The 16,199-nt window shown below is 47.6% G+C and overlaps 1 protein-coding gene across 2 annotated transcripts in view; it reads left to right on the top strand.

The window, feature by feature from the left end:
- rbfox3a (RNA binding fox-1 homolog 3a) overlaps nucleotides 1–16,199 on the top strand; it is a gene marked incomplete in the record, with an annotated part of 614,011 nt that overhangs the window by 583,065 nt on the left and 14,747 nt on the right. Inside the window, 5 exon segments of one of the 2 annotated variants that reach the window (XM_024272938.2) lie at nucleotides 4,919–5,062; nucleotides 9,364–9,417; nucleotides 11,126–11,218; nucleotides 12,207–12,267; nucleotides 12,337–12,390. In XM_024272938.2, the coding sequence (XP_024128706.1) occupies nucleotides 4,919–5,062; nucleotides 9,364–9,417; nucleotides 11,126–11,218; nucleotides 12,207–12,267; nucleotides 12,337–12,390 (406 nt within the window). 2 annotated transcript variants of the gene reach the window in all.

The raw sequence follows: 16,199 nt of genomic DNA, 5'->3' as shown, positions 1-16,199 counted from the left end.
ATAGAAAAAACTCAGGTTATCCAAAACAGCTAGCATGTAACTATTAGCTAAACTCCAAAATACCCTAAAAAATCTTAGTAAATAAAAAATAGTCCAAAAAACTATCAGAATGTCAATTTTTAAGACTTTAAAACCCTACATTTTTAACATAATTATGATTATTAAAAAGGCATGAATATTATTCCAGAACAAATCAACTTAAACCTTAAATAACTTTCAATAAAATGATCCGGAGGGCCGGATCCGGCCCCCGGGCCTTGACTTTGACACACGTGATCTAGAGTCAAAAACTAGCGTGATTGACCCCCCCCCCTCCGTCTGAATGATATGTGCCGACTCAGGAGGTACTTAGTGTTCCCTCAGTGTTTTTCCCAGCGCTGATGGAGACATTACGTTTGCAGCATCTTTGAAAAAGAGCAAACAAACAGACCGGAAGAGGAAAGTAATGAATTAAGGCTCAGGCATTATAATTCTTCAGAGCCCCCCCCCCCCGTTTTAATCGGATGTAATCTACCTGCTTGGCAGCATTCCAATCAGATAGTTTCAATTATGCTCTTGTAATGCCACTCTGCGAGGAGGGGGGAGAAAGTGCTGAGCCGAGCACTTTGCAGGCGATTTGCAAATAACAGCGAGGGAGTCTTTTAAAGGAATGAGCGAACGGGAAGCCGCCGCCGCCGCCGCAGCAGCTGACAGCTCCCTCACTCTGAGCTGCAGCGGTGATGCTGTGTTTTGCATCGCACCTCCTCCTCCTCCCTGTGACAGCAGCTGTCGGGACAGTAAAGTGCCACTGAAGGTGGCCTCCTATGGTAATACAGAGGTAATTATTTTCCAGCGTTACGCCGCCGCCGCCGCCGCCACACAGCCAAGCAGGCAGGTTGGAGCCTCGGGAGCAGCCAGCTCAGGCAGGCGTCCCGGATCTCAGTGACACTCCGAGTTATTGAGTTAGTAGTATGCAGTCGGGGGTGCTCGGAGTCAGCAACTCAGCGTTGCCCCCGACGACCGTCGGAGGGAAAGTTAATCTGCAGACGCACCACGTGTGCCGCGTGCGACCGATGAGACGGATCGACCCGTGGGGCGGCGTGTCCCGGCATCTGTCTGCAGCGTGTCACCCCCGGGGGGGGCCAACATGGCCGCTCAGGCTATTAACCTCGGCGCCCGGCGAAGACCCGCCCTGTCACACAAATCGGCTCCGGGGGGGGGCGGGGGGGTGCACCTGCGGAGGACCTTGAATCAAACAACTGTCACCGCTAACAATGTATGTCAGCGTCTCCGAATGGGCCATAAAACGCAAATAAATGACGGCCATTCCGGTGGAGATTGTGATTATGATAATGAGAATAATAAAGGCGATTATCATGATGATGATGATGATGGTGATGATGCTGAGATGAGGAATTAGGATGAATAAATCCCGCCCCCGTCTCCTAAATGGTGGGAAATGGATCACAGAGGGGGACCTGCAGCCATGCTGCAGCCTCAGAGCAGCGGGGGGGTGGGGGGTGGGGTGGGGGTGTGAACCTCTCCGGTGATACCCCCCCACCCCCCTCCTCTCACGCTCACAGAGCTCTTCTTCCCAGGAGACCTTGCAGTTTACATATCACATTCAAACAGCTTCTGTCACTTCCACTCTGGCTCTGACCCCCCCTCGACCCCCCCGGTGCAGAGGCTTTTCTTATCCAGGTTAGGAGGGAAACTGGAACAGAGAAACATTCCAGCTTGATCAAAACCAAAGACAAACTTCATCTTTTTTCTGGTGACTGACCTCTAGTGGTGATGGGAGTAACTGCAGCCTTCTCTCTCCACTGGATGGAAATTTAAAACTGGAAATGATGCAGAATTTCAAAGAACGATGCTTAAGAAAAACTTTACGTCTGTTTTTTTTCTTCTTCTTCTTTTGTCACTTTTAAACTTTCTTATTAATTTCTGGAACAGGGTAATCTTCACAATCCAGAGACGCGACGCTGCCCTTTGTCTGTTCTTTCTGGGATGATCTTTTTATATCTTAAGCAATTAGATGTTTTGCCTGCTAGATCCCAGGACTTTAGTGAAATGAAACCATGTTTCAGCGGCAATCCTTTTAAAAACCTTCAGTTTCCTGAAAATTAAAATGAAAAGTTCCCTTCTTGAGCCACAAAAGGTAAAAAATCATGTTTGAATCCCCTTTTTAAATAGTTAACCAGTTGAGTCTGCTTTGGAAGAGACAGAGTGACCAGAAACTATCAGATGTTTTCGTTTGTTGGAGCTCATGACGGTGAAAAAAGAAAACAAACTTCAGAGGAACCAATTGTTGTTTATCAAAAGAACATTTTTCCATCCCAATAAACTTGAAGTTTCCAAAATAAAAGCCTCATCGTCACCCACCTTGAAAGCACAGTGGTGGTGGTCTCATGGTATGGTTTGAGAACTGAGATGACAAACTGCAACAAAAACAGAAATACGTCAACCTGTTCAGACTTGTGAGTTTCCTGGAAAACGACTATTTTGTGTTTTTTTTCTCCCTAAATAACATGTTTAAGATCTGAGATCGTTTCCTTTTTGAAAGGTAAAAGCAGAGAAACGGAAGTATAAGGCGCGAACAGCTGAGGACGTGGAGCGGTGAAGTAAAAGTGCTGCTTTGGATCTGCTTGACTGAAGCTTTAATGATTTATGGTATCATTAAAAAATCCCCTCTGAAGCATGTGTGTAAGCAGCGTGAGACTGTTGATGGGGCACTTTTCATAAACAGTTTTATGTGCACAAACCCCAGAAATATGTGGTCACCAGCTGAATAATGGAGGTTTGCTGAGATGTTGAATCCTTGGAACTTTCACTCAAACTGAAGGAACTTTAACGTTTGTGTTTTTCAATAATTATGGGATTAAAAAAAGTCATATAATCCGTAGAGACTCTGATGAAAGTGGTGTTTTTGACGCGTTAGTGAAGCATTTTTCTGATGATGGAGGACAAATGGAAGGAAAATGAAAGTCCTGTATTGTGAATCAGGAGCAGATGAAAAAACGCCGTTTGAAAAAGTATCTGTGATGTAGAAAATACGCTGGGGGGGCATCTGGCAGTAAGGGAAAGGGGGCGGAGTATCTTGGTCCCGCCCACAATTCAGAGGGGAATTTCTAGAGCACTACTACCGCTCTGCAGAAACTATGTCCTAAAACGGCTCAGTTTTTTAGATTTAGACTAAAAACAGCATCAACATACATACATATCAAAAGCTCTTTCATTTATTACACAAAAACACTAACCTGTAACTGTTTTTAATTAATTACTTTGTTTTATTCTGTTTTATTTCATCATATTTATATATTTTTAGCATATTTTATGTCTTGGCTGTGTGTAATTTTTGCCTCTTGACCAGGACTCCCTTAAAAAAGAAATTATTTTTTAATAAAACAATCAATTTGATGAAAACTAAAACATTTAAATGCAACAAATTGCAGATCTTTTTTAATTGATCCAATGTTTCACTTTTGACAGTGTAAGAAAAGAACTAGAAAAGTTGCATTACCTGCGATAATGCTTGTGTGAATGCTGAAGATGCTGAAGATGCTGAAGATGTGGAAATTGCTGAAAATGGTGCAAAATTTACTTTAACTGCTGAAGGGAAAATGTAAAAGTTATTTGCAAAATGTTACATTTGTTAAAGGACTGAAAATTTGGTTTTAGAAATATAAAAGAGCGCTGATGTTGACCTAAATTTTGGAAAACATTGTAGTAAAATTGTCTAAAAATCCTCAATCCATGGCATTTTTTCAAAATATTTAGTGTGTTGCTTAAATATGAGCTAAGCTCCAAATTAGCCCAAAAAGCCTTAATAGCTAGCTTGTTGCTTGCATACTAGCTAAACTTAAAAATAGCCTAAAATTCCTCAGTAACTAAATTACTCAAAAACATTACCATGTTGTTAAAATAGAAGCTAAACTTGGAATTAGCCTATAAACCCCAGTGGGTAAGAAATTAGCCAAAATTGTTAGCATGTTGCTAAAATATTAGCTTCACTCCAAATTAGCATAAAAACCTCAGTAGAGGCTAAATTACCCAAAATAACAGCTCAATGCCAAGTTTTCTGTAAATGACTATAAAGACAAAGATATATTTAAAGGTTTGTTGTTAATCTTCTTAAAAATACTAAACTTGAAGACTTTCTTATTCATTTCCTATGGAGCATATTTTGCTCATTATTTCAAAAACTATAAAGTTCATGAAAACCAAAAATACCAGCAGTAATGTCCTGAACGAGATGAACGTTTTGATACAGAGATGACTGAAATCTCTGAAAGTGTGATTGAGTTTTTGCGTGCGTTGAAACAGTCACACTATGGATCCAGAGATGATCGGAGTCGGACTCTGAGGCCGGATTCTCCTTCAACAGAAGTTTCGGCTGCGTTTGACCAGCGAGCGTTTGTTCTGCTGAAATCAAACGGGTCCATCTAAACAGACAAGTCAGCAGCAGACTCCCTGAAATCCATCACTGCCGTCACGGCCGCAAACGACTGGAATCTGTCACTGCCATCAGACGCGTCATTTATATAGAAACGTCGGCGTCGCATTCGCATAATGATGGAAACAACGGCGGCGAGGGCTGCGGGCCTCGCACTCCGACGGCGGCGTGCAAACGTCACCAATAATGTGTCTTTAGTCTAGACGTGTCGGGCTGGCTGGGATCTATATCCACGCCTTTTTGTCAGCGCCTTCAATCTTCTGCTCCTAAGTGCAAGAGATTAATAAGTGGATTTGTAATGCACAACCTGAGGTTTGACACTATAAGTCATCGGCTGTTTATCGCTCGCTCCCCAGATTGAAAAATGGCAGACCCTGAGTAGGTTAGTCCCCCCCCCCTCGTGCTGCAGGACCACGGGCTACAGTACACTGCAGCAGCAGCTAATGAGCAGCTTGTGTCTTCTCTGTGTTTGTTTCCCTCCGGCAGACAGATGACGTGACGCAAACAGAGGGCTCTCAGCAGCTCCAGCTGCAGCACTCAGACTCCTCGGAGAAGCAGCAGCCCAAAAGGTTACACGTCTCCAACATTCCCTTCCGCTTCCGAGATCCCGACCTGAGGCAAATGTTTGGGGTGAGTTCCTGCACGGAAAACTGCGCTTTTGAGGGACTTTTCCCGTCTCACGGACACTGAGAAGACTCTTTTGGAAGCCCCGCCCCCTTTTAAGAAACTGTTATTTTCTTAAACTAAACTTTATGCAAGTTCAATGTTTTTTGAGCAGACATGCAGTAATGACAGTGACTAACGGTGGAGTTTTAAACGGCCTAAAGCACTTCAGCTTTCTCTTGTTTTGGTCATTTTTTTCAAAATAAAAGCTGCCAAACGTGTATTTTAGTTCAATCGATTATAACTAACAAAATGCAGAATTGATTTATGAATCCATGTGATGATTCGTTTTTACTGACATTTCTCTAAATACTTTTTTTTTGTTTTTAACCAATAACTTGATCAGGAAAAACTTCCAAAACTACAAAATAAAAGCTGCCAAACGTTTAGCTTTCACTGAAAGTTTAAATTCTGTATTTTTTTTCTACTCAATTTTAACTAAGCAGATGCAGAATTGATTCATAAATCCATGTAATGATTTACTTTTATTGATATTTCTGGAATTTCTCTGCCCCAAAAAATGCTTTGCTGTTTTTTTTTTTTTTGGTTTTTCAATCAATAACTTGATCTGAGAAGAGTTTCAAAACTACAAAATAAAATGATCAATGAAAATACAGAATAAATCTTCCACCGGTCAGTTTAACCCCTAACTCCTGAATTTATTCCCACCTATGAAGAAAAGATATTCACTTTTGTTTCTACTTTTGGGTAAACGCTACATTTAGGTAATTTTATAGCTAAAGACTGGTTATGTCTGCATAAACAGGTTTTATTTAACTAGTTTTGCAAAAAAAAAAAAAACATTTTAAAAGGTCTCACAACTCCCCTCTCACACTTAAGTGACAGGAACCGACCAGCATCTGTGGAGCTTCCTGCTGCTTTCCTGGGTCTTTGTCTTTCAGTCACAAAAAGGAAATAAGGATTTTAAAGCTGCGTCTTCCTCAGTAGTAGTGTCTGTCAATGATGGCAGCACCTTCAGATCCTCGTCACAGGATCTGAAAAAGGGGAAAACTGCAGATTTCTGCTGTAATTCAGTCACTTCACCGCCGTTTGGGGTCTCAGTGGTTCCAAACACAGACCCTCCCTCTGCAGAGTCTGAGCGTCCACTCCTGTCACAGGAAGTTATTACAGCTTTGTAGAGCGCAGCCTTTGGCTTCAGGAGAAACATCCCAGACTGAGGCTGCAGCTTTAACCAGAGGAGCCACTGCTGCCGCTTTCATCAGCTAATGCACTCGGCGAGCACCGTACTGAGGGCGGTACTGAGGGCCGCGGCGAGGGCCAGCGTTATTGCTGGGAACAACCTGATTCCTTAAAGTGCATGTGTCAAAGTCAAGGCCCGGGGGCCGGATCCAGCCCTCTGGGTGGTTATATCTGGCCTGCCAGATCATTTTATATTTTTGTTATTAACACCTCGATGTTATCTTGCTCTGGTAACGTATTTCATCACATTCTCTTTCCCAAGTTGGAATGGATAAGGACCTCTACACATCAAACATTTACGTTTTCGATGTTTGTTAAGGCTCCACAACCTCTGGGCCACAAACCGGTACTGGAACGTGGACCTCACTGGTACCCTAACCCTAATCCGGTATCGTACAGTCAAAGTTTTAAAGTTCCATTGTTTGTCACACGACTAGGTCTGTGAAATTTGTTCTCCACATTTGACCCCTCCCCTTGGGGAGTGGTGAGCTGCAGACACAGCTGCGCTCGGGAGCCATTTGGCTGTTTAACCAACCTAAATAGCCAGTACGTGACCACACCTGCCAGGTGAGCAGAAGGACTGGACGGATAGAGGTGCAGCAGCAGGGAGCGGTTAATTCCTGTTGTTGCCGAGACGACGTCCGGCTGATGATATTAATTAGTGGCGAGCCGGAGCTGTGACTCCATGAACGGCAGACAACATGCCTGCTTCCTGTCTGATTGTTGGCGTTATCGTCCCGGCCCGGCGCTGGTCGTATGGAATCCAAATCACCTCCGTAATTAGCTCGGCGGCGCGCGCAAATATATGATGGGAAATTGATTGCGACCCCCCCTCACATGTTGCCCGCTCCTCTTCATGGTTGGCACAGTGAAGGATTGTGGGATTGATTGTGTTGGTTAGAGCCTGGCAGGAAGAAGCCGGTCTGCCCCGCCCCCTGACATGGCCCCCACAATGGGCCTTTGTGTGATCAGTGTGTGCAAAGCCTCATCCCTCCAGCGCTAATGGCTTCTGGAGCGCCACCGGCTCAATACGCCATTACGGTTCCGCATGACTGAGGCCCGCAGACAGGAAGACGGAGGAGAATGGAGGCGCAGCGGCGGCTCTGCGGCACAGCCTCAGCCCGCCAGGAGCTCCATCTGCTCCCACGCTGGCCGACGGAAGACGCCCCGCTCGGAGAGACCTGCGAGCCCTTAACGAGGCGCTGAATGAAGGTCTCATTAGGGCATCGGCGGCGGACGTTAATCAGTAATTACAAACTGTGATCTCTGAGAGGCGGGAAATGAAAACACTCCAAGCACGAGTGAGCTGTGCGCCGAGCCCACGCTGCGCTGCTGGAGGGCGCCCTCGTTTGAGCGCCGCTCCTCTTCAGCGCGAGGAAGGGCTCTCGCCGCGCTCCCCAGAGCAATCAGGGCCCCCCTCACACATGCTGCAGTCAGGCGGCGCAGCAACGGGTCGACCAGAACCTCCCTGTTTGGTTTGGAGCAGGAGTGGCGAACCCAATCGCACAGGGAGCCAGAATCCCAAACACACCTGAGGTGGCGGTCCGAACACAATCCACATTTATGGAACGCTACATCTGTAAAACGTAAAAAACTTTTTAACGCTGACCGGACCTCGGGACGCAGCTGGTACCGGTACTGTAACCCTAGCCTGGTCCGCGTCTGGTATCACGTCCGGAACCGGTACTGGTCTGCGTCCGGTACCAACTGCCTGGTACCAACTCTCTGGTACCAGGTTAGGGTTAGAATACCCCTGAGGTCCACGTCCCAGTACCGGACCGGTACCAGATGAGGAGTCTTGATTTAATTGGATGTCAACAAACGACAAACTGAAATCGTAAAAGTTTGACGTGTAGAAGTCCTTCTCCAGTCGGGATGAGATGTGATGCAGTTTGTTACCAGGACAACGACATCGGACTGTTAGTAACTAAAATATCAAATGGTCTGGAGGGCCGGATAGAGCCACGTGGAGGGCCGGATCCGGCCCCCGGGCCTTGACTTTGACTCGTATGCTTTAAATCTTCCTGCTTGTGGGAGTGGCCCCTGAAACCTGCCCCCCCCCTCCCATTGAAGTCATTGTTTATCGGTGCTGCTGATGCAGCTGTTCCCGTGCACGCTCGTGCACACGAGCTCAGCGGCGAGCAGCGAGCAGTCCCCAGCGCCATGTGGAAATCCACAAAGACGACTTCCTCTGAAACTAATTAATCGACGCCACGAGCCCATTACACTCGGTTAAAACAATTAGCATCTGGGGGGTGGGCGGTGGGCGAGGAGCGGGGCGTCACGCTGGGATATAAATGCCCGCGTTCCCCCTCGCACGGGTGGAGCCGAGCACAGATGTGTGGTTAGGATCGGGGCGAGGTCAGGCCGCTCCATTTCCCTGGAAAGCAGCGTGAAGTTCTCCCGCGGCCCGGCCCGGCCCGGTCCAGCCAGATAATAGCCGGCTCCTCCTCACCCCTATTAGCGGCTCAGTGGAACGATCCATCCATCCCCACTGAGCGCCGACCACATGGAAGGCCCATTTCTTCCCCGTCGTGCTGAAATGAAGGCGACGCGGGCCGCTTGACAGGGTAATTACTTTTAATGAAATAATACGGCCGCCGTAGACAGCAATTAAAAGTCGCTCCGCTCATTAGAGGAACTTACAGTTTACTTTCATTCCTCCGGATTCTAACGATCCACAGGCAGGCCTGGTAAATCGAAAGGCTGCGGCGTGTTAACCCCCCGGGACCCCCCCTCAGGTCCTGTTGACAGTGCGAGCGCACAAACAGAGACACAACACAAGTCTCCTCGGGAGGCGGGAAGAGCCGGCTTTCCACGCCACGCCGGCGGCGGCGCGGAGGCCGCTGAGAGCGGCGTGATGCAATCAGAGATCAAGTGTTTTTGCAGACGCTCTGATCTGGTTCTGGCAGCTCTGCTGCAAACACGCAGCCGTGGCTTCTGCTTCAATCCCAGCCAGCAACCTTCAAGAAGTGTTTGCTGAGCTAACAAATGCTAATTGACCAGCATTTCCATACCGCCTAATGCCTTCTTCTCACGGTTCCTCTCTCTTTCCTTTCTCTCCGCAGCAATTTGGAAAGATTTTAGATGTGGAGATTATCTTTAATGAGCGAGGATCCAAGGTAAGTGAACTAGAACACCAGCTGCTTCATTACCATCTTCTTCTTCTGTTTCCTAATGATGGCATTAGTGTGCTGTGTACTTTGGCTGAGAGTGGTGGTCTCTAAGCCGGGTCCTGGAGAGCCCCAGCCCAATGTTTTGTTTGTTGCGGCTCTCGAATCATTAGTCCTGTCAATCAATTTATTATTGAGCTGTTTCACATTCGGCTTAATCCGCCGGCAGGCTGCAGGTCCTCCGGCAGACGGAGCCGGACCGGACCAATCCCTGGGTTTTGTGCGAGCGCCTCCTAATGTCAGGGGTCCAGTTGAAGGATGAGCTCGGCCTTATTCTGCATTTCCTCTTCATGCAGAGACAACAGGAGCCGGATAACAATGCGCTCCTTCCTCTCTCAGCACTTTCTGACTTAGGCGGCGCTCGGCCCCGAGCTCGCCGCCTCCTGCCCGGGTTGTTAGTCTTCTTAAAAAGGTCACAAAAATGCAGATTTATTCAAATAAACAGGGCTCAGCATTTTCAGAAAAACCCTGAGTTTTCTGCTTTTCAGTGAAGCGGCTCGACTATTTTTAGTTTCTGAAGTTTTCAGACTTCACTCAGAAATCCCCGTCTTTGCTGAGTCATTTGTAGCGGGTGGATCAGGAGGAGCGTGGCGGCGGCGGCGGAGCAGCACAGGTGAAGCCGCCCGGCGGCGCCGCGAACAGCCCGGCTCGTCCAGCTGTTCATTTAATAGAGTGCAGTGAGCTCCACAGCTCTCCATTCATAAAGGCGACAGGCTCCCCGGCTGGGTGTTGAGGCATGAATACTATTGATTCCCATTCATGGCTGGGGGGGGCTTTTGGGGCTGAAACAGGGGTGCGGCGAGCCTGGACGCCGGCCATGCCGCTGCACTCTGCCGCCTCCGCCAGACAAGATTGAGCACCGGATAAAGCTGCCTCCTCCGCCCGTAACAAGCATTTATTGTTTGTGCCCCGCAAAGCCATTACCCATGATGCCTTTCTTCCTTTGCACACACCATAACGAACCTATCAGCCCATTAATAAATAATCTATTTCCTGTGAAGCTTCGGCATTCCGCTCAGGCTCATTTTGTTAGGATTAGGAATGTTTTTATCTTTTCTTACCGTGTTCCATCTCTGAGCAGCGCTCAGGCCTTGCCCCCTGCCCCCCCCTGCCCCCCCAGCACCAGTATATATAGAAACTGGGGAACGGGGGCTTGTTTGGCCAGAATATCTTAAGTGTGCTCGGAGCTCAGGTCCAGGATCCCAGTCCACATAACTCAAGGAAATGACAACCCCCCCCCGGGGAGTGGTGCAGTGAGGGGGGGGGGGGGGGGTGTATTTGGGTCTAAAGTCAACATGGCTGCTGTTGAGGATCACATGCGCTGCAGCTTGTGGTGGATCACAAGCAGATCGAGCCTCTTCCAGATAATTACAGCGGAGCGTCGGCAGCCGGCGGCGCTTCACATCCTGACACTCCGCCGCGCCTTTAATTGTGCCGAGCGGGCAGGTTTGTTGGTGTTGGCGCGTGAGGTCGTGTCACCGCTCTCCTCTCCTCCTCGGATCTCTCTGTTTGCTGTTTCCTGACGCCTCACTAACTGCCTCTAATTAATCTGGCTGCTTACAACTCGACTCTGCCGCTCACCTCTCTCTCCCCTCTCCCCCCTCCCTCTGTGTGTCCACCCCCCCTCTGATCTAACGGGGCTTCCTCCGCCTCTCAGGGCTTCGGCTTTGTAACTTTCGAAACAAGCACAGATGCTGATCGTGCGCGGGAGAAACTTAACGGTACAATCGTAGAAGGACGCAAAATCGAGGTGCTTTCACTTTTCCCCCTTCTGCCTTGCCCCCCCCCCCTCATGTTGGAGCCGTGCATCAGCATGTGCATGCAGAACGTGCATGCAGAACCATCCTCGGGGTTCCTCCATCGCCATGGTTTTACTGTTGCCTGCTCTGATTCTGTTGATGCCCCCCTCCCCCACTCAGCCATTCTCATCCGGTCAATAGGAGGACGTGATTTTTGTTTTTCTGTCCGTTTATGCAACCAAAACCAGATGATTTGTTTTTGTGTTCGTACCTGCTGCATGTTTTCAGACCTGTTTGGAGAGAACTGCATTGTGTCCAGCCAGGAGGCCCATACGGGTTCAAAATGGCAGAAAATGTGGCCCCCAAAGGGGTTTGTCCACCGTCACCGTGGTGGCCCCACTTTTGTTTGCCCACATTGGCTTAAATGGGCACTGGGTGGGTTGGCTCTCTACGCTAGGCAGCCGCCCAGTGGACAGCGTAGCGTACTGTGAGCTCCGCTGTAGCGAGCTCCACCCTATCAAGCTAGTGAGCTCATCTTTAGCGAGTTAGCGAGCTCCGCTGCATTAAGCTAGCAAGCTCCGCTGTATCAGGCGAGCTCTGCTAAAGGGAGTTAGCGAGCTCCAGTGTTTTGAGCTGCTGTATTAGGCTAGCGATTTCCGCTGTATAGAGCTAGCGTGCTCATCTGTAGCAGTCTAGAGATCTTCACGGTAGCACGCCAGCGAGCTCTACCGTCCACCAGGCAGCTGGATAGCGTAGTGGGCCCACCCACCACCCACTTGAGCCAATGTGGGCAAACACAGGTGGGTCCTCATTTTCTGCCTCTTTTAAACCAAATGGGGTCCTCTTAGCCTCCCTGGCTGGGAGGTAGTAGAGATTCTGCAGCAGGTTTTATTTCTCAAACAAACAAACCTCATTTCTGTTGATTTGCTGCTTGCTTGAACCTGCCCCCCTCCCCCTCCCTCAATGTTCTCCTGCTGATCGACTGTCCTGCCACCTCAGGTGAACAACGCCACGGCACGGGTGATGACAAACAAAAAGGTGGCCAACCCCTACACAAACGGTGCGTGGCCCGATGTAAACCGCTCTCCTTCACGTGCGCGCCGTGTGCTGACTTTGTGTTTGTCTGCAGGCTGGAAGCTGAATCCTGTAGTAGGAGCTGTCTATGGTCCTGAACTGTACGCTGGTAAGCCGCCTCTCTTTCTTTCTTTTTTCCCTCCTCTGTACCTGAGGCTGCTATCTGCAGCAGCCAATCCCAGTCTGACCCCTGAGTCTCCACAATCGGGTTCATCCTGAAGCGACTGAACATGAAATTCCCCCTTAAATCAAAGTGAATCTGAGAGAGGCTCCGATAAGCAGTGGATGATCCAAGCCGCTCTGAGTGGCTGAGGGAGCCTGAGCCATTGTTTGCTCCGTGTGCAACTGTAAAGCAGGGAAAAAAATGATTTCAAGAGCAAGCGCCCCTGCAACTGTTATCAGATTGTGGAGGCTGCTGCTGTGGATGGATTTGCCAAGTGCGCCAGATTGACTTTTACAGAGCTAACCGAATAAGGGAGATTGAGTGAGCGATATTGTTGGCACCCACCCTGTCGAAGGCAGCTATTCCTTCTGGTCCGGGTAATGGAGGAATGAGATGAGCTCAGTGGGGTTTTCCCTATCTCTCTCCGCCTCGACATGCCAGCTTTATTGCTGTATGTTATATGAACCCTTTGCATTTTAATGAGGGGGAAATGGTACTATTTCATTTGGAAGAAGTGCTGAGCACATCGCGCCACTTTAACGGCTTTCCTTTCTGCTCATTAGACTAAAATCTGTTCATTCCCCGGACAGCTTTACGGCGAACCTCTAAATAACTGTCCATGACAGAAAGCAGTCATCTATCATTTTTATTTCATCCCCTCACCCCTGCAAGCCTCCTCCCCTGCTCCACCTCACCTCATCCTTTAGTTTTTAACAAACACGGGAACGCCGGCCCCCACGCCGCTCGCTTCCCTGACCTATATGTGCACTCACAACGCCACCACCTGCCCCGCTTTCACACCCATGCATGCAGGGATAGATAACGTATGTAGAGCACAGACACTAGCCCTCGTCCTCTCCTCCGTTTCACACACACACTTCCCAAATCATCTCATAAATCAGAGGGAGTGTGGTCCACCACTCCAGGCGGGGAAGCGGGAGGGGCCGCGTGATTTATTGGCTGCTAATTTTTCAAGTCGTCTTGACATGGCGCTGGAGTTTGCCAAGCCTAAACGACAACATATGCTTGCCAGCTGGGAAGATGGGAAACATAAATAAGAGATACATTTTTGAACCCCCCCCCCTAATGATCAGAAAAAGCCTCTTTTATCTCCCCTGAAAAGGAAAAAGACCGACCAGAACTTTATCTCCCGTATTTAGAAAGAAAAAAGCTGCTCAGGACATATTCTAAGAGCATCATAGCTGTGGTTAATACACTTTTGGTGGGAGTAAAACGGGATATAAAGGCGATTAATCACTGTTTATCAGTCCTCATTTCTGTGCAGGAGATCAGTGAAATTGGGAGCCATAAATCCTGCCGCCATGACAGCACACTTCGTCTCCATTCGTCCTGGCGCTACAGGTTTATTGTCCTCAAAACCCATTCAGGAGAATGACGGATGAGAGCCTCACGCCGACTCCCCACTCTTAACCTCTTCCAGGGGAGACCGGCTCCTCCTCCTCGGGGGGAGGAGGGCGGGAAGAGCCTCCAGATCCACCTTTACTCCTGCTGTGAGGAGGAAAACTGATTTCTCTGAGTCTGAACAGAAAAATACGGCATCGGCGGATCCTCAAAGTCACGTTCTGATACTCTGGAGCTGTTTGGTCTGAGGATGCTCTGTGGGCCTCAGCCGACTGAGGGACGTTTGGTTGAGTGAAGGTGGGGGGGCGGCAGCTTCCTGTACAAATGTAGTGGAAATAAATGTTGATGTTTGAACGGTCAGTTTTAGCTTCATGTTTCATTTCAATAAGGAGAAATCTGAGGAAAAGTTTATTTCTGTTTCAAACAATGAAGTCTTTGGTGGTTAGTCTGCAGGTTGAGGACATCTGGCGTGTTTTTGAACTCGGACCACGATGAAGAAACTTCAGTCTAGATCAGGGGGGGCACATACTTTTGACTGGTGGGCCACAAATAAATTGACCAGGAGGAGATGAGTGGAGTGTTCTGGTGATCCACCTCATAAAAGAAAGAAATAACAGTCTTTAATTTGGATTAAAATGAATATTTATTAGAGAAACTGGGAAAAAAATGAATCACAATTAACTTTTTTATGTTACAGTACTTGCTGAACATTTATCTGTGAATAACCACAATATCAATTATTATATTTAGAACATTTATTTTTAATTAAGGCTGTCAACCAACTAAAACAGAAAAAATATCATATTAATCACACTTTTGTGTTGTGATTGATCACTAATCACTAATAATCAGAATGTTTTACAGGTAAACTTTATGAAAACATTCAGCTTTTGAACAAAAACAGTCAGATAAATAATGAGATACATTTTTCCAAAACCCATGAACGGTAAGATGAGCAGAACTCTAAAAACTTTTATGTCAGCAGTTTTATCTGAAGAAAACAAAGATGTTGACACACAGTTACGTTAATTAATATTAACGCGTTAATTCGAGTTAGATAATCGAGAGCGTTAATGCGTTAATGTTCACAGCCCTAATATTAATATTTCAAAATAGAAGAATTTTGAGTTTTTATTTCAAAACGGTGACTTTTGGTCTTATTTTAAAGCCCATAACTGTAAATGCTTGATGTCCCTCAGAGAAAAATGCTGCGTTCATGTCTTGTTGGAATGATCGCAAACATGACCGTCCGACTTTGACAACATGAGTGCAGAAAAACTTTCTTTTGCAGTGCACCATCTATGGGGAGACACCAGAATTACAGAGAAAATAACATTAATGATGATTATTAAATACATTTATTCCAATTTAGCACGTCGCATTACAAACAAAAGTGCCCCCCCTGGCCGTAGTTTGCCCACCCCCTGGTCTAGACGCTGATGGTGGTTAGAGACCAGACATTACGAAGAGATGGTCCATGTGGAAGACGGTGGAGAGGAGAGCTGATGAACAGGATTGTGATTGGCTGAGAGGGAAAAGGCGGGAAATTTAGCTATTGGTTTAGAGCACATGTCAAAGTTAAGCCTGGGGTCTGGATCCGCCCCTCCAGATCATTTTAGTTTATTGTTATCTTGCACTTAATCCTAATTTGTATAGTTTTGCTAAAATATATTTTTATGGAGAGTAAAATATTGAAAGTTATTTAAGGTTGGAGTCTGTAATGCTGGAGTTTGTGAGTTTACTGATTCAATGGTTTGTAATTGAACTGGAACAGGAGATGATGTGAATCCCAGCAGGAAGTGACAGTCGTGATTGTAGCTGGAGGTTTTTCAGCACCACGGACAGCGCCTGCTCCAGACCCTGAGCCCCCCTGGACGAGGACCCACAAACAGAACGAAGGCATGCGGGGGGGTGGATTAGACTCCAGACTCTTGATTAGTCCAAGCCGGTTTGGTGTGTGGATTAAGTGCTCATCTCCTGAAGTATTAAAGAGATCAACCTTGTGGAAAATCAGATCTTTCTTGAAGGGGGGGCCCGGTTACGACCCCGTCCGCGGCTCAGAGCCGGATTACCTCGGGTCCGAGTGGCTCCGCAGGTATTGAGCCCCTCTCAGGTTGACACGTATGACATACGAGGTGCGGCGTGACCCCGCCGCCCTCCAGCGCACACTCCCCCCCTCCCTTCAGGAAAAGGTGTTTGACTTTGGTGGCTGGCTCGGCCGGCGCTGCTCCGGCGCGGCTGTTGTTGCTTTTCACGCGCTCACCTGGCTGTGACAGTACCTTTGATTTATGGGTTATTATTGAAGCAGTGTAGCCTATCGCCAGCTCATTATGAGTTTACATTCACATACATCACAGCATGCAGATCGCATACAAATGTTCCTCAGAGAAGGA

Source organism: Oryzias melastigma, linkage group LG8, assembly GCF_002922805.2.
Source record: "Oryzias melastigma strain HK-1 linkage group LG8, ASM292280v2, whole genome shotgun sequence".
NCBI lineage: Eukaryota > Metazoa > Chordata > Actinopteri > Beloniformes > Adrianichthyidae > Oryzias > Oryzias melastigma.
This window is presented reverse-complemented; position numbering and strand designations above follow the sequence as displayed.